The following is a 23,391-nucleotide window of genomic DNA, read 5'->3' on the forward strand; positions in this document are numbered from 1 at the left end:
GAAATATTGTAATTTTCGAAAATCTACCAATACAAAATCATATATTTAACAAACATCACATGCAATATTCATGAAAATTATAATCTTTGTTATTATATTTCGTGTTCACTTAACCACGAATACAAATGATGAAAGGCAACTATTTATACAATCATTGCAAGAGCGATGAAATGTGATACAAGTTCTCTCAGCTCAAAGGAATGCATGGGGTCCTTTGATGTGTCTCGTGGTGTTGTGGATGATAATGACGGTGTTGTTGTTGTTGGGGTTGAAGTACTTGTTTGTGCAGTAGTCGTTGTGGTAGTTGTAGTTGTCGGCGATGTAGTTTTGGGTGTAGTTGTGGGTGTAGTTGTTGTGGGTGTTGTGGTAGTAGTTGTAGGTGTTGTGGTAGTAGTTGTTGGTGTGGTAGTTGTAGTTGTAGGTGTAGTGGTAGTAGTTGTAGGTGTTGTGGTAGTAGTTGTAGGTGTAGTTGTTGTTGTGGGTGTTGTGGTAGTAGTTCTGGGTGTGGTAGTTGTAGTTGTAGGTGTTGTGGTAGTAGTTGTAGGTGTTGTGGTAGTAGTTCTGGGTGTTGTGGTAGTAGTTGTTGGTGTGGTAGTTGTAGTTGTAGGTGTTGTGGTAGTAGTTGTTGGTGTGGTAGTTGTAGTTGTAGGTGTTGTGGTAGTAGTTGTAGGTGTAGTGGTAGTAGTTGTAGGTGTAGTGGTAGTAGTTGTGGGTGTTGTGGTAGTAGTTGTAGGTGTTGTGGTAGTAGTTGTAGGTGTTGTGGTAGTAGTTCTGGGTGTGGTAGTTGTAGTTGTAGGTGTTGTGGTAGTAGCTGTAGGTGTAGTGGTAGTAGTTGTTGGTGTGGTAGTTGTAGTTGTAGGTGTAGTGGTAGTAGTTGTAGGTGTTGTAGTAGTAGTTGTAGTTGTGGTAGTTGTAGTTGTTCTAGGTGTCGTTGTGGTTGCCTCAAGACAAGTACTGCAGCAGATTCCTATTCGGACAACGTGGCTGTATGCTGAACATTGATTTGCCTGACAATTGAACGTAGGGTCGTCTCCAAGGGGACAAGTATCTGGGGATAAAAATCATATTGCGTAAAACAGGCGATCTCTCAACAATACCATTTATCATTAAGGCTTTACCTGATAAAAGTCAAACTCAAAATCAAACAATTAATTTTGAAAACTCTGAAAACCCATTAACGTATTACATTTGTGTATTCAAAATCAAAAAAAAAAAAAAGTACTGTAAACTTACTTCTCTTTTAGCGCATGAAAAAGTTAGAACAGTTTAGCACTATGATTTATTATCGTTTTATAATGGTTCAGACAGAAAACGATGTGAAGACGTACAATTAGCTGTAAAGGTGAATATCGCTAACATTGCTAAATTGTATAAAAGCTCAGTAATCCTATAGCTTACCTGATCTAGACACAGACTGTTGAGAACTCACACAGCGTCCCTTTTCACACCACTATAATATCAAAATAGATTTAATTATAATAATAATAAAAAAAATTCACAAATCATGAAATGGATAGAAAGGAATTCTGGCTGAGGTTGAATCAGCTGTTTCCATTTTGCCGGACTCAAATTTCAACGGGAATATGACTTGGAATACCCACCGTGCCGTAATAACAATATAGTCCCATTGTAATCGTTGAAATCATAACTTTGCGGAAGGCTTCCAATGTGAAAACCTCTAAACTAATATCACCTCTAAAATATGTCAGTTTATTTACACAAGCTCGTAGATTTGAATACTTTAGCTATAATAATGATGCCATCGTTATTATGACTGTCATTCGCAAATTAAATGATAACAATTAAAGCAAGAGGCCCAGAGGGCATGATACATAGCTCACATGGATATTCCAGTTATCATTACAAAGCATTCTGGCTTACGTTACATTACAAATAGTTTGCCGTTTTGAGACATCAATTGGTTTTTCTGATTCCAAAGATGATTCTAAGCAAATTCGGATGAAAAACACTCAACAAAGTTTTACTTTCACTGATAAACCCGTCCCGCTGCTTCTATTGCTACAGATAATTTTACAATATTCAAAATTTTGCAAAATAATGTTGATCAAAATCCCATTGCCTATACAGAGAAAGAAAGACTTCCATATTGGGCAACGCCTCTCAGTCAGCAGAGCGGAGCAGGCCTATCATTTACACAAAATTGATGTACCATCACTAAAGGATTATTGGACCGGACAAATTTCTATCATTTCTATAGAAAAAATACTTGATAACCTCATATGATTAACACTCCCTCAAAAATCCACGGGCCTTTACACCCTTTATCCATTAAATTTACTTCATCCAATAATTTCACACTGTGCTTAAATCTACTGAAGTACATCGATACATTATCTTTTCTGATAGGAAAGTAAAAATGTCTTGATCCACATATATCTAAGGGGAAAGATTTCTGAAACGTCCGAATAAATACAATATAAAATGTTAAAATTATTTAAATTGAAAAAAATATTAAAATGATAATGGGAATATTAATAATAATAATCAATATAATATCAACTTTTTTATAACTTAAACAGATGTGAGATCACAAGTCTAATGTATCTATAAGGATAGCCATTATTCTCGTCGAACTCATTACATAGGGTAGGAAGATTTGTGATTGCTTTCCATAATCTGTAATATACATCATCTTCTGAAGGCGAACAAAATCTCATCACACAATTATAGCCTTTCCATAAGGTCGATAAGTTGTTTTATTAACCTGAAAATAAATATCGACCGAGGACGAAGTCTGCGAGAATAATATTTTTAGGTCAATAAAACCATGTACTGGCCGCAAATAAAAGGATATTACAGTTTTATTATACAATTATTATTTTGATGTTTTGCCGCTATCAATGCAAGAAACATGTGTACATGAAATGATAAAAAAACATTTGTGAAGCATCATTGTATCATTTAAACACTACACAATCAACAGTAAACAGACACATTAAAATGCATAATTGAATACACTAATTATGACGATAATGTAATAGCCTAACAATCAGATATTGTTTGTCGTGTTTCAAAATCGGACCAGATATTTCACATTGGTGGACAAAAACGAAGGGAGGTAATTCATAATCAATCCATTTTCCAATATGAATTTTTATCGTTAATCATGTGACAGTACTTCAGCCAATCAGAGAGTGTGAAAAAGATGATTTTATAATAATACGATACACAGTGCATCATTAAACGGAGAGAAAATGACAATATATACCTTCATATAACCACAAGGGGTCCCATCGTAGGCCTGGCGACGGTTAATACATGTATTGGTTCCAACACGGCGACACTCCAGTTGGTGACAAATAGTCGCCCATTTCAAAGGATAGTTTACGTAGCTTTCCTGTATAATATCAATGATATCAATCAAGGCAAAAATAGTTTAGATCATTAACGGTAACGAAAGTGAAAGAATTAGACAAATAGCTTTTACATGGAATAATATGAAGATCAATTGGAGTTACGCTTAGATGTTCTTGGGATTTTGTCTTTTTTTCTGCTTCATAATTGGAATAATACCGCATAGACGTCAATTAACCTGATTAAGATAAAAATCAGGAACTTTTATTTATACCAACTTATATTATAATCACTCGTACTGGTCTGGATGGAAGCGTGGGAGGGGCTGTACTTTGGGAGGAAGCCAGAGTATTCGCAAAAAACCAGCGTTGTCCGACAGATGACCCCTATAACTATCCACGCTCAATCTGGTAACCAAACAAGGATTTCCCAGGTAAAAAGCAGATTCATTACCACTGCACCACCTAACCACCCACCCAGTTGTATTTTGCCCCTTTGTAATAAGCTGTTGCCTTCGAGTTCTTATTTGTATATATACTGTTAATATACATACCCGGCATATCACCCAGTCCTGCTCCGGAAGTGTATGACATTGCTCATCCACAGGATATACATTTCCTGGCTTCTCCGTTAGGGTAACCATACTAAGAATATCCGGTATGTTTGACAGGCAGTCGCTGAAATTGTTTGTTTTGTTTTAAATTTGCAAAACATGGAAAATTAAATGAGTCCGCTCAGGCATGATGTTCCTTTTCAGGACAAAATCTTTAATGATTGTATTTATTCGTATTATAATTTAAAAGAAGATCATGTGTACATATAAACAAAGTGTTATCTCAAAATCGATGGATCACAGATCAAGGTCAAGAATAATGCAACCATGTGTTCCAATAAGGTTGGCGTCATTTTGTTTATCGATGCTTTAATCTCCAGTGAATTTGAATATGCGAGTCGGAACTAAAATTTTGAGCTTACTAACTAGATGTCATATTGTACATCTCTTGATTTTAAATAGTTTGTAGTTAATATTGTATTGTCTGTTGTACTCTCTATCACTGACGAAACATTGTAGTCTTACGGCGATATTGCTATACTGAAGGGTATTACTGTGTGGATAACATCCGTCTAACAGATCGATTGTTTAGAGAAACAAGGACGTATCTCCAACATGGAGACCACAGAAGTAAGGGTCGTATCTGAAATTTATTTATTTATTTATTTATTTTTTTCCGATGAATTATAATTCCAACGAACCTGTTCTTATAGAATACGTACTTTATATCAATGGAAATTGTCTCATTCTTTTAAATCACATAGTATTTTAACAGAATTAGACTATTTCAATTGATATAAATGTTCAAATTCTATAAGAAAATCTTAATCGTAGTTGTAATTTATTAAAATCTAAAAATTGGTAAATTTGAGATACGGCCTTTTACTTCCAAGCACTACATGTTGGAGATACGTCCTTGTTCCTCAAAACAATCGAGATACCTGTCAAATTGAAAATTAAATCTCGCGCTCACCTGCCAAGTTTGCTAAGGTATGTTCCTATCTGTGATCTCGAACAGGACGAGAACTCGTAAGGATTTGACGCAAGAGTTTCGTTAACGTCCGGAAGTCGTGGTGCCATCACATAGTGAAGAGCACTAGAACAACTTCCGGCGCTACTTGCATCATGGGTAGCGCCAAGGCTGAAATACAAAAATAATGCACTTAGGTTAATAAAAGTAGGTAAATAATCAGCACCAATGCTGAAATGGTAAGCAGAAATAATTTAGTCTATAAATATTGCAATATATAATGCAGATTAATATATTAATGATATACATGCACATATGAAATTATCGAATGTACTTTCTTCAGCGGTTAAGTACTTTCAAATAGTAACGCGGGAACAAACGTCCATTGTTAGTCCTTGCAACAATGATATAACAATAATACATACAACGATACTTGTTATATCTATATTCTTGGTTCCATAGCAATCATGAAACAGAGAAAATGTATACATCCTGAACGTTAAATGTTACATAATACATGTGTAACAGTTTTCGTATAGTGGATGTTTCTCAGGTCCTACGACTGGGTTCCGTGTGTGCTATACAACTATATACAGTACAGTTTATTTACAATTAAAACCCGGCCTGCTACACTACTCCCTCCTTCAAACGTGTTCGCCCCCGAACACACCAACCCAGGTTCTCTCTCCAAGGAAGCCTCTTGCTTTCACTTGGAGTGGTCTGCGGCACCAATGTAAAAGTTCAAGGAGTAGTAGTGTGCAGCCAGCCGGGATCGAACCCGCGACCCTCGGCTTAGTGGTCCGCCGCTCTACCAACTGAGCTAAAGAGAAATTCCCCCTAACCGGAAGCTAGAAGACGACCATACAACTATATACAGTATTTACAATTAAAACCCGGCCTGCTACACATGTATGAACAAGAATAGATCACATTATACGGTACACTGTGTGTTGTTAATCTGTCCCCATCGTAGAATGTTTTGCGGCAAATCTTTTCCTAGACGCGAGATCATCTATTTACGACCAATGGAAATTTTCTCACATCAGCACTTATTCCCGTAGCGATCAGACACAACAATATTGCATTGTGGAGATCTTATCCTCATATGTAATCTTAAGATGGATTGTTACACAATTTGAATAGCCTGCGGCTGTTGGCGTCCCAAGATATATATATAAATGCATCCACGTCGGTATACTGACGAGAGATGTGTTCGCTGTACAGTTAATGTATGCAGTTTGTTTTTGTGCCATATACATAATGTGTATATGTTTTAAGACAAAGGCAGATGACCTAGAAAATTTGACAAATTGCTGTTCCGTCTTTCATGTATATGGCAACGAAGACGAACTTAATAAATCTAAATTTAAGAATATAAACAAAACAAATTTTCGTTCCATATAATAATATAGTTTAATAAGTTATATTAATAGCAGTGTTTATAAAATGATTATGAAAACAAATGATAGAAATTAGGTTTCTTATGGTTTTTGTTGCAATTTCTATCTTGATTCCATTCTATATTAACATTGTGGTGCATTTGTCCAACAATTTGAAATGTAATAAAGTTGCGATATATATATAAGACAATGATAAATACCAAAGTCTTAAATACAGAACATAATGATTTATACCTTCCATGAACAAATGAAAATTGAATTCCTTAAAACACATACAAACGTAATGACAGGTATGTAACCATGGTCAATACTAGCCGCATTATAATAGTACCTTTAGGCTAGAGATAATTTTTCGATCGGTTGAAACATACGACTATCAAGCTAGGGGCCCGGATTGGATACTAGCGGAAACAATGATACAAATATCAATTTTCTCTGTTACAAACTAGCTTTCATCACAGCTGGAAATAATCGAAAAAAACTGTATGCACAGCTACATTTCTGATAAGAATCTACGATTGCCAAATCAACAATGGGTTGGGAAACTTAACTGGAGTAGTTTTTCAACACCAGGTAAAGGTTTATGATATTGAAGTAGATATTTGTATTTTGTCCGCCCCAACCATTATTACCTGTGTCCAAGTTCATGAGCCGATATGTGTATGGAGAGGGCATTATAAGGTTCCTGGTTGACGGAGGCTGAGTAAGAAAGACACACTCGGCTAAGGTAGGCTATACCTGTACATAATTAGAAGAAATCGTATCTTTATTATAGGCACGTTCGCACTTAGAACATGATACGAGAAAGGTGTATCTTTAACAACTATAGCAATATATAGCATATATTACGTCAATTTATGTCAGTGTGAAATGTAATACGAGGAATCTACCAGGTGCACCGCGTTAATCAAAAATATATCGCTAACTTTAGTACTGATATGCATAAGCAAACAGCAACTTAATTTTTTTTTTTTTTTTTGCTTTTTTATTCACTTATTTATTTAGTTTATAATAAGGTAGGTTTAAATGTGTACGTAAACAGTAATGCAATAATAATTACCTCTTTCTATCTAACAATTATTGTCCAGGATTTGTACATAGTACCACATTGGCTATCTTGAACAGCATACATTTACATGATATGAATCTTTTATTAAGCAGGTAGACATGAGTACATACTGACAGTTATTGAAAACAGATCAGTCTGTCAGCGGAAGAAATGTGTAAGCTATAATTGATATGAATATTGGTTTGTAAAATGCACATGTACATAAAATGAATATAAAATAACATAGAAATGGTTACAAAGCAGATACATTATATATATATGTATGTCATTCGGTATGTAATTGACGTAATGAAATATGTTTTGATAATATATATATATAAATACATATGTACCATTTGACACCATTTTACGTTCAATGCTACAAACTAGTTTACGTTACCTACAACTACTACCATATATTAAATATGCAAAAAAATGAATAAAATATAACTAAAACCTGAAATAGAAAATGTTCGGTTTATCGACGGCATATAAAATAACTGTGCGTCCCTAGAAATGCCATGTTACCAATGCTGGAGCCTGAGGTAATAACTAAGAAATAACAAGACATTCGGACAAGAATAATTAATCAAGAAAGTAGTCTGGAGATCTTGATGGTGTTGATTGCTTTTATCTTTCGAAACATTGAGTTTTGAACTTGTATGATTGCAGCCAACCTCAGTTTTTATCAACACCGTGTTTTGCATGCACTTGTTATTTCCGAAAAATCCATTCACACTGCGATAAAGATCATTCATTGAAATCATGAAAAGAATCATTCTTACAAGATTTACCATCATTTAAAATATTGAATGATACTTACCAATGGTTGAAGTGTCCTTGTCAGAAAGAGCGAGATCAAATCTGTTCAAACATATCGAAAATGATATATGAATTTTAATCAAATGCTCGTATTTCTTTCAATGACACAGATTGTTTTCAATTTGTTCCTTAGGCCAAATGAAACTAGAGCGCACATTTGCATGATAATTAGCCAGCAGCTAGATGTTACTTCGTGCATGTTACCGGGTAGTGTTATGGAGTGGCACTTGTTCAAAATATACACATGTATACAATTTATTTGTTTAGATATCAAATATAAAAAAAACTACGAAATTCATTAGGCTATTGGAGTTAATAGCCACCCCTTTTATATTAAAATGTTTGTCCAGACTTGATTTGGTTTTCCCGATTCCTCTTGTTAACCTTCGCACTTTTGACCCCTAGACATCAGTTTCGAGTCCATAAAGAATGAAATAGATGTATAATTATTTATTTCAGAGTATTAATTGGCTGGTATATATAGTGTCTATTATTAGATTTTTATTTAAATATGCTAATGATTGGTGTGTCTTTTGTGCAATCATTATTAGTATACACAAATTTATTTAAATTAACCTGTAAATAATCTTGTTGAAATAGTATATGTGGTAGAATAATTACTCTGGTTTTTTATTTAGCGAATGTATCTGAAGAATAAAATGTGCTTTAAATCGTTTATGTAGTGGGAGGAAATTAGATTTACATGAAATAAACACCGGTGACTTCAAAAGTATGAGTTTCTGCAAAATGTATAAGTTTAAACAAATATGTCTTAAATTCAGCAGAAATGTCCTCGTTATTACTACATGCATTTAAAACTAATACCTGTTACGGAAACTCTCACATGAAGAATTAAACTCTTACATGTAGAATTAAACTCTTACATGTAGAATCAAACTCTGACATCTAGAAATCAGCTCTTACATGTAAAATTAAACTAAGACCTGTTTTTGAAATTGATCTAACACTTAATATGCCATTTATCTTATTATTTCAATATTGTACACTTGTATATATATATGCTTTTAGTCTCCTAATGCTGTTTACTTAGTTTATAGAAGAAAGAATTGTCAGTGTGCTTATGAGAAGAAGCGTGATCTTCCAAGAGAGAACATCTTACTTAATTGTGTTTGTCCTATAACGATATAGAGTCTTGTGTATTTGGATAGAATAATGCAGAGTAAATATTTAAAAAATATATACAATTTACGGGTGTTAAGATTTGTTTTTTTTCCAAGCAAATACATATATCCCTTGGCATTCATCTGACTGAGATAATGCGGCCCCATAACCAAGACGATTATTTGGCACCACGCACTTCAGATATGAAAACAAGAAGCATTTTAAATGAACCACTATTGATGCGACCACGCAATATCCACATGTACAATGAAAGTCGATGAACAGCGAAAGAAAATGTTACTAAAAGTAAAAATGGGAAACGAGTTTTCTGGCATCATTGAAATTAAGCTTTAAATACCAATATGAAAATTGCATGAAATGTAGTTAGGTATATTTAGACATCAAAATATTGAATCAGGTCATTTATATGTAGTTACCCAGTGAAAAGGGCTGCGTGATCATGCTCAGGAAGTGACGATTTCTGCGAGTTTATCCATTTTGCGAAATCCTCCAAACTTTTGCCATCATACACTGCAGCGGAGCTGACTCTGTTGTTCTCCGTCCATGGAGATTCCGATACCTCCTAATGATTGCAAATGAACTATTTAAGTTGATATCATTTTAAAGATCTAAAATACACGCACATGTATTGTAAACGTTTTTTCGCTCAATTTAAATAGTAAGATACATATAAAAAGTATATATTAATGCAATCTGATATCATTGTGTAACATACATTATATATATATATATCTTTAAAACTTTACATTGCAACAGATATGATATCATTTATGAAAATCCTATCCAATCATGGTAGTTTATAAAAGTAAAATGGATTTATCCTATTCATTTGCGCATGATAAATTAAAAACACGATTATAAATGCTGTGATAAACAAAAGTAGATATAAATGAATTTATCTAAATATATCATCACTTTGTGTTGTATTTTTGTGTTAACGTCCGCAATCAATCAGCGTTATCAGCTATTCATAGAGATATAAATGAACAAGTTAGAAATACCTTGATAAGTATTGCAAGTTAATGAGAAAACACTACAGTCCATCACTACACGGTTTACTTACGGTTGCTATGACGAAACCTGCTAAGGTCACTCTGAGGTCACCCTGTGATGTTTGGGCCGACTGGAACCTCACATCTATCTAAGTTAAAAAAAAAGAATAAGCATTAAGGTTAATATATATGTTTGATGAGAGGTTAAGATATGTTATAGGAAATAGGGAATATCGTCAAATTTATTCGGAATAAAAAGGCGTATGCATCGCAGTTCTAGTCAGATACTATTTCTAAGATGGCGAAATATTTTGATATCTAGCTTATATGCTAAATAATACACAAAGGTCATTATAATTTAAATATATTTTTATAAATATCTGTCATCAGGAATGTGATATACTGCCTAACCATTTTCTTGAAATTGCCATTTTTAGATAGATTTGTAGCCAATCCTGGGCTAATACCCACTATCCCTTTTAATAGAAGACAGCTGATAGGTGCACAAACTGTTAACGCAAGCGTAGGGGAACATATATTCATCAACTATAATTTTATAAAAGTAACAACCGTTCGATAACATCCCACCGGGTCAACTTGAGCTTTGACGAATTCTGAGAATAAGGAACTATTTTTTTTATGTAAATTAAAAACCTATCTACTCGTTACACTCTTATACATTATTTATTCATTTGATTATTCTGCAAAAGCTTCATCTCAGCGCATCACATTATTTCAATATCTGACTTGGAGGTAGCGCGTAAGAATTGTACCTGATGCCGCAATTGCATGATCGTATGGGGCAACTAGATTTTGAATGTTCTTTTCTTTTCTTTCTGGCAGCTTTCTAATGTATCCCTTGAACCCTGTCTCATGTTTTGGCCTATAATTGATCGTTTGCCCCTGTGAGGAAAGCTTTTATGTTATATCCCCTGGCCGTGACACACCAGAATCTACACAAATTGGTGGTTACTACTCCTGATTAGTGATCAGTATTTTTGGGATTGGGCGACCCGTTATCCAATATCAGTATAATGTGACTGGATGGTGGTGACCGGATATGTGTCTTCGGCAGTATGTGTCAGTGAGATATCGCTATAAAGTCGGCGTCAATTATGCGCTATCACAAGGAGACAAACATGAACACACCGCAGATTCCAGAACACACAAACATTCCTCATACTCATGCATCTCGCACACAGAAGTTTGGTTTGTTATTATTTAACGTTCTATTATCAGCCAGGGTCATTTAAGGACGTGCCAGGTTTTGGAGGTGGAGGAAAGCCGGAGTACCCGGAGAAAAAACCACCGGCCTACAGTCAGTACCTGGCAACTGCCCGACGTAGGTTTCGAACTCGCAACCCAGAGGTGGAGGACTAGTGATAAAGTGTCGGAACACCTTAACCGCTCGGCCACCGCGGCACACAGAGGAGATCGTCTTTAGATTTCATTCACTGTTAATAGGATGCTAATCAATTCGAAACCAAACCAAACTATTTTGATATCCGAATATGCGCTTATATTATTAAGGTAGCAATTATCTTGATATCCATACTGTCCCTTTATACAAGAACGTCCAATGACGGACATGCGCGATGAATGACAAATCTATATTGTCGTTTTATAATGAACATCCAATGACAGACATGCGCGATGACTGACAAATCTATATTGTCGTTTTTATACATGAACATTTATAATGTCAGACATACCCCGTTTGTGACAAACAGATAATATTGGACCAGCGAGTTCACAGCGTTGCTATAACGCTCGTCTTCTGTATTACCAAGAGCAACCTGGTACCACCTGGAAGATGGAAATATAAGTAAATGTTATTTCATACAATTATTCAACATATGGTGGGTGTATCATCTACAGTATATTATTGGTCTTTACATATGATTGAAAGTTTATGAGCAAACTTGCATCACTACAAAAACAATTACATTTTAAATATTGTATTGCCTATACTTCCATTAATGCGTACATCACAAGAAGCCCCCCAAATACAACAATAATCCCAAATAACTACCATATTAAACCAAATATATATTAAAGGCAACAACAGAAGATGAAAAGCACAAGGTTGACCTGATAAAGCTAAAGGTCAACCGGTGAACAGTAAAATTACTACACACAAAAATATTCCGGATTTTTTCCGTGATTACAGACAAAAATTCGTCACATGAAGCAATTCTAAATTATAGTATAATCTATTCACAAAGTAAAGCAAAGTAAACTCTAGTGAAGTGGATTACTATAAATAGATTTTATGAATACATACTTGAAGAAGTTAGCATAGTCTAACACGACAAGGTACTCGACGTATTTTTGTGAAACCTGACGGCGCTCTCTCGGCTCCCAATCATCTGAAAGTAAATCGAATTATCTTCCTTTGGCTTCTTAATAATCTACAGTAATTTGTGGAACAAAAACTCTATCGAAACAATAAATCTTTTATTTTTTCATGTGAGAACCGAGAGGTATCTTGGTGCCCACCATCGATGTTATATTTGTTCTAGGTAAGTTTGAATTGTTCTATACTTTTTTCTTCTTTCATTTTCTATATATTCTATTATTCTATGTAACTTTGAATTGTTTTATATTTTTTTTCTTCTTTCATTTTCTATATGAGCATATGTTCTACTGACATAATGATATTTTATTGACAAAAATAATACTGTTAATATTGTTCTTCCTGATCAATTCAGATCTAAAACTATAGATTATTTTTTTCTAAAAGGTCCATATAAACAAAACTTCAAGAAATAAAATTCAATAAGGTAATCACTCCATGATTTTTATTTTCTAACATTTTCTCAATATAAAATTTCCAAAGCAATATTTCCTTTATCAATAGCGTAAAGACATTAACTCACCCCAGATTGACTGTCTTTTCTTTCTTTGATCGGGAAACTGTCAAAAAAGGCATTAAACGTTATTTCTTTTAATTTACCTTTTCCAGAAATACACTGTGACATGACACACTCCGTTTAACCGAAAATCAAATAACCTTACTTGGGAATAGAACAAAATTATATACAATGTAGTTTACGATAGGTTTGAAGAAAAATATTTTGCAAAATATTGAAAATTCGCACGTAACATATCAGCCATCGTTGTATGACTACATTCATAATGAATTTGACCTAAACGAGATACCAAGTAAACAAAATGGCCTGTCTTGTAACCATAACACAACACATTATCTATACATAATATGGATATTTTGGGCTATATTTTCGATTAATTGGTACTCCTATTTCCAGTACAATATTGACAACCCTAGATTAATTACTTACGTCAATTAACAAATAATCAAATTTACTTGTAACAAGTATTTTCGTTGGCTCAAAAAATTATGTTATCAGCTCATAATGTAAACAAATGACGTCACCGTTTGTAACGTCGCTTTTGATTGGCTGATACACCGATTTGATCATTTCTAAGAGACAAGAGTCAATCAATAAAAATGGATTTCCACGGGGATTGTGCATCGTAAACTGAATTGTAAATTAGAGTACACTCCGGTTTTTCGGCATAGCCGTATAATATTCTTTTGGCCCCGGATATGACGCGACAGGTGGCGTTACTGGTCAAGATGAAGCATGTGTTTGGTCAATGTAGCGGTAAATGCAAAATGCAGATATACAGTTAAAGACGAAACAAAGTTAAGATTGAATGCTAGCTGAATAAGTGGATATATCTTTTCAAATGACACATTTATAAAATTATATTTCTGATTCAAATGCAGTCTTTGTATCACCAAAAATGATTCAAACTTATATAATTTTGTTATCTGTGCTGAAACGCATAAGTTCGTTAATTTATTCCACCAGCAGTTTTACATTATAACCACCAGTATTAAAATTATTCCGTTTATTTTTTTAAAGATATTTCTTGTTTAGTTATATATCCACAACATAGAAAAAAGCTAATCCTTAATCATATGCAAAAAGTACAGTATAGATACTTCTCTTTATTGTAGATAATATCAGTTTTCAAAAAAGCGTTGTTTAAATTGTATATGATATTGATCTTACAGCATGGAGATCTACCATAGGGATATCATGTGGACCCTCTCCTAGACGAAGGACTGGAAAAGGCTCAAGGGGGCTGTCTGTGGATGTCATCAAGTCGTCTGATAAGGAAGACGCAATTTACATTCATTATATATGTAAACATTTTGCGACACACATTATTGCAGTATAAACAGGTCACACGTCTGTAACTGTTGGATATGGTATTTTTTCATCTCTCCTTAGTTAAGCTCACTATTTCGAATGAAATAAATACAATATTCAACATCCATTCATTGTAAAACATATATATATATATACATATGGAAAAATTAAAAAAATGACTCAGACAACATCTAACGTTTTCGTCCCGTCTAGGGGACTCTTCAGACGGGACGAAAACGTTAGATGTTGTCTGAGTCATTTTTTTAATTTTTCCATATATTTTCTTCCACAAGGACTACTATTATTTTTTCTCTATATATATATATATATACATAAGAAGACCCAGAGCCTACGACGCAGTTCTTGCTGAAATTGTCTGAACACAAACTCAATTCATCATTCTATCAGATCGATAAAAAGTAATATTTATTTTCTATATTTCAGACAGAGACGCGTTTCCAAAACGCGACCACTGATGACGTGATGCTGGAAAGTGTCTATTAAAACACGGTTTATAATTGAATTGTCATTTTCATTTCTATAGAACGTGCAATAAGTGTATGTTAATTACAGGAAGCATAAATTCATCAAAAAAAACTGATTTAGAGGAAAAATTCTCGTTGCCATCTGAAGCCCAAATAACAATCTATAGGTCTCTGATAACTTTTTCTTTTTTGATATTCTGTTGTGGTAAATGGTCAGATGGTGTGAAAACTGTTGCATATTCATACTCGCTGACAATTCTAATATTGTCAAATTCGTGAGAAAATAAATCCGGCCAATGGTGGTAGATTTATTGAGTATAAATTACACGAATCTATCTTATGATTCTATACAGTTTACCTTGTATCACAATGATATCATTAAAGAAAGAACCGAGCTGTATATCCGGGCTCAGCAAGGTCACTTTGTGGTCAGCAACCAACTGGTCAGCGTCCGGAAGTGGTGTCGTGGTGGCATGTGTGGTCGGCATAGTCTCCACGGTGTGAAGGGGCACGCTGGACCGCTTCCGGCGACCGGAAGTTGACAGTGGTTCGATGGCGTACCACTCGGATCCGCGTTGATAGCTGGCGTGCTTTGTTGAAAAGAAGATGTTTGTAACAGTTTACTTATTTCTCTGACAATGTTTTAAGCTGTGCATTCTTATTTTATCCAGTCTTCGATATTTTCTATCATGTTCGACATCTAGTATAAAGGTTTTGTGATTTAATCCTAAAATTCTACTATGCGACGTTGCATAAAAATGCGGATACAATTGCACAAACTTCATTTATAATATAATATGAACGCAGTCTTGAAAAAGTGTTTCCTTTTCACAGAATGATGATATCCCAAATACATGATTAGAAATGACCTCAAATTTGCAATGACAATTAAAATCCGGCTACGTTGAAAATTATAAAAAACAAACAAACCAAAAAACCACTTTAAAATAGATTCAATCACAAAGAAACAACGTTTTGATTTGGGTTTCATTCCATAAGACTGTTTATATCTGAAACATAAGGTTGGGAGAGGGAGGGGGGCTATGCATGATCCTTTACATAGGAAACCAAACAATGAACAGAGACAACATAAGCCAATGAAAGATTACGCTAATATTTTTGAGTACATGCTACATGTGCGTTTTATGTTTGTTTGTTTGTTTTTTGTGGTATTTTTCAGCAGGAAAGAAAAAATAGAGGGCAATAACGATTTAAGTAGCTATGGTGGAAGTGATAATGAAAGCGTTCTCACAGTAGATTCCATCATGTGGCGAATACTTTTTTTCTGTGTCGTAGTAATCCTAAATGCAGGATCCTGTTCAGTAAAAAAAAAAAGATGACAACTCACCAGTTCAAATTTACTGATATCGTCGAATGGGAATCTAACAAGGGCCGAGGCACCCATTCCAAGACCCTGGTATAACGCAAAGTTCCTCTGTAAAAAAATAGAGACGAATATTTTTCGTTATCTGATAATAAAACAATATTTCTAGCTGTACAGAATGATTTACTTAAAACTGGCAGGTTTTCTTTAATAGATTAATATGACATGTAGAACATGCTTATATTTCATCCCAAAACTTAAAGTTTAGATTAGTGTTGTTGCCATTAATCATTGGTAAACACGTTTGCGAGTGAGCGTTTGTGGAAGAATGGTGTTAGCATGTACTGAAGTTATAACTTGCTGTTTAGTAATGGTGATATGTTCACATAATCTACATAATTGTCTGTGACACTTGTTCCTATTTCCCAGTGTAATCTTGTACAATGTTTCATTATGCTTGGAATGAAATAAAAATTAAAAAAAATACAAATTGCATTAAAATATCAACGCATTAACATATAAATTTGAGTGGCGTACAGATGTACATATCTACAAGGCTATTTACGGAGCCACTTGACTGAAATGCAGCAAATTTATTCATTTATTTACTTCGTTACATTCGAAATATCATTTTGTGTTATCGAAAAAATATTTCATTTTATCCAAATATTAACTTTCTTTTGAATAACTATTTCAAGTTTAGAAATGAAACTTCCGTAAAATACTCCGTATGAAATATTGAGCCAATTCAACCAATAACAAGATAACTAAACACTAAACCGTCTGCACTTCAATCATGTTCCTTTTTACACCGAGACTTTTAACAAATGGAAACAAAATTTTATCTCAGTAGAAAATTAACACAAGTAGTAGAAAATCTGTTTTGCAGATATAATAGATTATATATATATATATTGTGTTAAATTATACAATGTCTTTTCGCAATAGTGTCATTTATATCCATTTTTAATTTTCACTAAAATCAAAAAAGCCCCACTCCCTCGTCAATAAAATAAAATCTATCCAGAGGTTCAAGAGATTCTCGTTCCTTATACACAAGCTTTTACGTAGAAAAAGTCAAGTGTATCATTTTGGCTTAAGGGTTATGTTCACATGTTTTGCACAGACGAACACAAGGACGCAAACACAAAGTCACATCTCTGTACCCTTTTTCATGCACCCGTGCCCTGCAGGTAGGGGTAAGAATTGTACCTGCTGTCACCATAACGTGATTGTACGAGGCGACTAAATTTCTCCTTCTTTCTTAACAACTCTCTTCTTCCTAATGTCTCCCTTACAATGCCTCACTTTTGACCATTGGTTCAGCGTTCGTCCCCCTGTGAGGAAGGCTTTGGTTTCTGTCCCCTGGCCCGGACATACCAGAGTCCTTTTTGGTGTCTTCGGCAGTATACTTCAGTTGGGTAACACTATAAAGTCTTGATCAGTTCCGTGCGCTATATCACAGGAAGACAAACACGAACATACCACAGCCTCCCAAAACGCACCCATTCACCACACGCTTGCATCTTGCGCACAAGAATGGCCGTCCTTGAATGACCTTAGCTGTTGATAGGACGTTAAACAATATAAAACAAAAACAAAACCATTCACCAGTTATAAGAAGCAAAAATAAGATGAACAACATCCGGTCACCTGTATGTCCGGTTTGGTGTCATAAATTGGCCGGAGTTTATCCACTCTCATTATTGGAGGCACGCTGGCCATTGTGTTCTTCTCGAGGTCCATGATGACGTCATTATTGTTGACCCGGAACCGGAAAGACAATGTACGAGGGAATATGTCAGAGGACCGTTTTTGCTTGCCATGTTTACCGTCATTGCCATTGTTTGGAAATATCAGCTTGATTTTAACAATTTCTGTGGAAATAAATATCAAATGCTTTTATAAGAAATATAAATGTTTTTTTAATCAATTTTGGGCAGATCGCAAAAAAACAATTGTTCCTTTTAGACAGTCCGACTGATATGCTGTGTAGTTGTCTCACAAATTATTAAACTAGAACAATATGAGAATTATACGAAATTAAGCATTTTCCAAACAAAAGAAACTTAATTGAATTGATATGAAATAACAAATTTAAAATAATGAAATTAGCATCCAAGGATAATCATGCGTAAATTTTAATATATAAGAATTAGTGATTTTCTTTGGGGTTTTTTTTGTGAGAATTTAAGTAATGTCTTTTTCATCAATGTGTTATAAGAATTTTGGAATAAGAATGATTTAACTGTATATCAGACATCCACTAGTGAATATAAACAACACAATTTAATCACACACGATAAAAATATGACAAATGTAAATCTTTCCAACTCGTAAAACACGAGATTGTCGTAAAAACAAAACATACAGATGACATTTGAATAAAAACAAATATGGCTGTAAACACAGGGAGTCGGCATAACCTCGCGCATTATGTCCATACATATTTTATGATACATACAAGTATAAAGGGACCTTTGGTTAAGAATAACTGTCAAGTCCTTGTGTCTGTAACAGATTGAGTTCGTACTACCTAAAAATACAGCTAATTATAGGTGAATTGCAGTACTCGTAATTTGTTTTAAATGAAAAAGAAGAGAAGACTATGTGGCTATGCATTCAACAACAGGAAGAAGCCGAGATGTGGGTATGTATTCAACAACAGAAAGAAGCCGAGATGTGGGTATGTATTCAACAACAGAAAGAAGCCGAGATGTGGGTATGTATTCAACATGAGGAAGAAGCCGAGATGTGACTATGTATTCAACATGAGGAAGAAGCTGAGATGTGACTATGTATTCAACATGAGGAAGAAGCCGAGATGTGACTATGTATTCAACATGAGGAAGAAGCCGAGATGTTACTATGTATTCAACATGAGTAAGAAGCCGAGATGTGACTATGTATTCAACATGAGGAAGAAGCCGAGATGTGACTATGTATTCAACATGAGTAAGAAGCCGAGATGTGACTATGTATTCAACATGAGGAAGAAGCCGAGATGTGACTATGTATTCAACATGAGTAAGAAGCCGAGATGTGACTATGTATTCAACATGAGGAAGAAGCCGAGATGTGGCTCTGTATTCCACATGAGGAAGAAGCCGAGATGTGACTATGTATTCAACATGAGTAAGAAGCCGAGATGTGGCTCTGTATTCCACACGAGTAAGAAGCCGAGATGTGGCTCTGTATTCCACATGAGGAAGAAGCCGAAATGTGACTATGTATTCCACACGAGGAAGAAGCTGAGATGTGGCTATGTATTCAACAAAAGGAAGGAGACGAGATGTGGCTATGTATTCCACACGAGGAAGAAACTGAGATGTGGCTCTGTATTCCACACGAGGAAGAAACTGAGATGTGGCTATGTATTCAACATGAGGAAGAAGTCGAGATGTGACTATGTATTCAACATGAGGAAGAAGCTGAGATGTGGCTCTGTATTCCACACGAGGAAGATGCTGGCATGTGGCTACGTATTCAACAATAGAAAAAAAGCTGAGATGTGGCTATGTATTAAACAACAGAAAGGAGCTGAGATGTGGCTATGTATTCCACACGAGGAAGAAGCTGAGATGTGGCTATGTATTCCACACGAGGAAGAAGCTGAGATGTGGCTATGTATTCAACAATGGAAATAAGCTTAGATGTGGCTATGTATTCAACATGAGGAAGAAGCTGAGATGTGGCTATGTATTCAACACGAGGAAGATGCTGAAATGTGGCTACGTATTCAACAATAGAAAAAAACTGAGATGTGGGTTTGTATTCCACCTGAGTAGGAAGTTGACATGTGGCTATGTATTCAACAACATGAAGGAGCTGAGATGTGGCTATGTATTCAACAACATGAAGGAGCTGAGATGTGGCTATGTATTCCACACGAGGAAGAAGCTGAGATGTGGCTGTGTATTCAACAATAGGAAGAAGCCGAGATGTGGCTCTGTATTAAACAACAGAAAGAAACTGAGATGTGGATTTGTATTCCACGTGAGTAGGAAGTTGACATGTGGCTATGTTTTCAACATTAGAAAGAAACTGAGATGGGCTATGCATTCCACAACAGTAAGAAGCTGAGATGTGGCTATGCATTCCACAACAGTAAGAAGCTGAGATGTGGCTATGCATTCCACAACAGTAAGAAGCTGAGATGTGGCTATGTATTCCACTATAGGAAGAAGCTGGGAAGCAGTACAGAGTTCAATTCTTCTGCCATTTGCAGTGCTCTAAAATGCGATGTTATAAATGAAATAATCAAATTAGTTTGTTTAAATACCAAACCCCTGCTGACTATCATAATGACACGGATTACTAGACAGACAGGGCCAGAAGATTACTAGACACTACATTGAGTGGAGACGCCCCCGGGAGTGCAGGTGTAGTATGGGCCTCAGGTTCTATCTCCTATTTAGGTTGTTAATAAGCAAAGTATGAGGTCATATGGTGATGTTATCAATTTTTAAGTCCTAGTTAAGTTTTGAATAACTTATTAATTACAAAGGATACTTAGCGCGTCATACCTGTGATTTGTTATTATATGAAAGTTTTTTTTGTATGATACATTGTACATTGTTATACGATTAGTGTTAAAGTTATATACATGTACTACCTTACACATTATCCCAGTATTAAGGTATACTATATGCTACCTTACACATTATCCCAGTATTAAGGTATACTATATGCTACCTTACACATTATCCCAGTATTAAGGGTATACTGTATGCAACCTTAAACATTATACCTGTGGTTTGTGTTAGAGTTATGCTTTTCTACATAAAACATGTGTTTATATGCTAGCTTTAATATTAAAATTAATGTATAAGGTAGCATATAACCTTAACACAAATCACAGGTATAATGTGTCAGATAGCGTACAACCTTAACTCTAACACAAATCGCAGGTATAATGTGTAAGGTAGCATATAACCTTAACTCTAACACAAATCACAGGTGATTAGTTAATATGTCAGGTCGCATATAACCTTAACTCTAACACAAACCACAGGTATAATGTGTAAGGTAGCATATAACCTTAACTCTAACACAGACCACAGGTATAATGTGTAAGGTAGCATATAACCTTAACTCTAACACAAATCACAGGTATGTGTTAGGTAGCATATAACCTTAACTCTAACACAAACCACAGGTATAATGTGTCAGGTAGCATATAACCTTAACTCTAACACAAACCACATGTATAATGTGTAAGGTAGCATAAAACCTTAACTCTAACACAAACTACAGTTATACTGTGTAAGGTAGCATATAACCTTAACTCTAACAAATTCCTGTATAATGTGTAAGGTAGCATATAACCTTAACCCTAACACAAATCACAGGTATAATGTGTAAGGTAGCATATAACCTTAACTCTAACACAAATCACAAGTATAATAAGTAAGATAGCATATAACCTTAACTCTAACACAAATCACAGGTATAATGTGTAAGGTAGCATATAACCTTAACTCTAACACAAATCACAGGTATAATGTGTAAGGTAGCATGTAACCTTAATTCAAACACAAACCACAGTTATAAGGTGTAAGGTAGCATACAACCTTAACTCTAACACAAACCACAGGTATAATGTGTAAGGTAGCATATAACCTTAACTCTAACACAAACCACAGGTATAATGTGTAAGGTAGCATATAACCTTAACTCTAACACAAATCACAGGTATAATGTGTAAGGTAGCATATAACCTTAACTCTTACACAAACCACAGGTATAATGTGTAAGGTAGCATATAACCTTAACTCTAACACAAACCACAGGTATAATATGTAAGGTAGCATATAACCTTAACTCTAACACAAACCACAGGTATAATGTGTAAGGTAGCATATAACCTTAACTCTAACACAAACCACAGGTACAAATGTATAATATGTAATATACATGTAGTGTATAACCGTATATATCACTCGCGTAGTGGTTTGTGAAATATCAATTTTAATATGAAACTATTAAAAATATATTTTTATATATTAATGACAGCATCCATTAAGAGATCACTGTACCGGTTAATTAATATAAAAGGTTCGTAATTGTGTAGTCTATTTTTAAATGTAACAATTTTCTTTCGCTTTAAACATGCTGATTAGAATTCGGCATACTTATAGTATATATACTTCCGGTATAAATATGCTTATGAGAGCCTAGTAGAATTTAAAGACACTGTTTTCCTTGTATAATTGTTGTATAAGTCCAAAATTGATACAGTATTGGTGTACTTTGGTAAAAACACGGGTACAATCGAGTAGCAAGTAATGCATAATCATGCTAACTGGGACAAAATATACAACACAAGCTGTTTGTGATTTGATTTCTAGTTAAAACATGTGATACCATATCAGCATTTCTTTATAAAGACAAATAAGTGCAAATATCGATATTAAGAGAAATAAAAACACATTTTTACCTTCTTTGTCACTTTTACCTTCCTTTTCCGTTCCTTTTGTCATCGACGGGAATCCTGAACAAAAGACCAGTCCGGCTACACTACACATCAGTAGCCTCATCGCCATTTTCATCTTTATCTTCACCAACCTCTTCTACAATACACACCTAACGACCTCGTCGCACCCTTTCCTAAGACGTCATTTTCCGTAGGACGCAAAACCCCCACAGATTCCAGGTATTAGTGATATTCTGACTTCAAATAACGAAAGCTCAAAGCGAGTATACGTAAAGCAACTTGAACATGACAATACATTAACGTTTATTCAGGTACGATATTTAAACAATATGTCCATGCTATACGTGATATAAAGGTGCCCCGGTGTTTTTCTCCCCCGGGGGGTGAACTATCGGACGATCAGTATGCGTGTCCATGTACATAGATACTATCCTTAAAGAACGGGAGTCTTATCGAGATAAAACGTCATCCCTCAGTGACTCAGGCCGGGACGACTCGGCCCGGGGGGTACGATTTCCATACAATGGTTATAGAACCCAGGTGTAGAGGCATTATCCATATTTACGTGTGTTTGTGTGACGTACATGTAATAATCATGGACTTTTCTGATTTTTAAATACGTCATTAACTGACATGAAAATGTTATAAATTATCAATTTAAGGATGGTCCCAATGAAAATAAAAACATGACTATGCTTCGGCATATTCCGTCCACTTCA

The 23,391-nt window shown here is 34.8% G+C and overlaps 1 protein-coding gene across 2 annotated transcripts; it reads right to left on the reverse strand.

Annotated features, from left to right (window-relative positions):
• Positions 1–62: 62 nt before the first annotated feature.
• On the reverse strand, positions 63–23,065 carry LOC117314672 (signaling mucin MSB2-like). 2 transcript variants are annotated; one of them, XM_033868757.1, is made up of 17 exons: positions 22,694–23,065; positions 17,890–18,113; positions 16,261–16,347; positions 15,271–15,502; positions 14,287–14,384; positions 13,123–13,159; positions 12,528–12,612; positions 11,956–12,049; positions 10,315–10,392; positions 9,668–9,813; positions 8,110–8,150; positions 6,871–6,976; positions 4,842–5,009; positions 3,869–3,992; positions 3,230–3,358; positions 1,399–1,450; positions 63–1,048 (listed from the first exon to the last, which is right to left on the reverse strand). In XM_033868757.1, the coding sequence occupies exons 1-17, from the start codon at positions 22,785–22,787 to the stop codon at positions 144–146; spliced, it is 2,700 nt and encodes an 899-aa protein (XP_033724648.1). In that variant the 5' UTR covers positions 22,788–23,065; the 3' UTR covers positions 63–143. The 2 variants fall into 2 exon arrangements, with proteins under 2 accessions (XP_033724648.1, XP_033724647.1); XM_033868756.1 differs by having other exon boundaries at positions 22,676–23,064.
• Between the last annotated feature and the right edge of the window lie 326 nt (positions 23,066–23,391).

Source organism: Pecten maximus, chromosome 16 (assembly GCF_902652985.1).
Source record: "Pecten maximus chromosome 16, xPecMax1.1, whole genome shotgun sequence".
In the NCBI taxonomy this organism is placed as follows: Eukaryota; Metazoa; Mollusca; class Bivalvia; order Pectinida; family Pectinidae; genus Pecten; species Pecten maximus.

What these genes read in the sequence shown, in the direction of transcription:
- LOC117314672 (XM_033868756.1), bottom strand. Translation starts at nt 22,787, where the DNA reads ATGAAAATGGCGATGAGGCTACTGATGTGTAGTGTAGCCGGACTGGTC. An exon ending in ATATCAGTAAATTTGAACTG is followed by an intron (nt 15,503 to 16,260) that starts GTGAGTTGTCAT and finishes TTTTCAACAAAG; the next exon opens with CACGCCAGCTATCAACGCGG. An exon ending in CCCCTTGTGGTTATATGAAG is followed by an intron (nt 1,451 to 3,229) that starts GTATATATTGTC and finishes TTGATATTATAG; the next exon opens with TGGTGTGAAAAGGGACGCTG.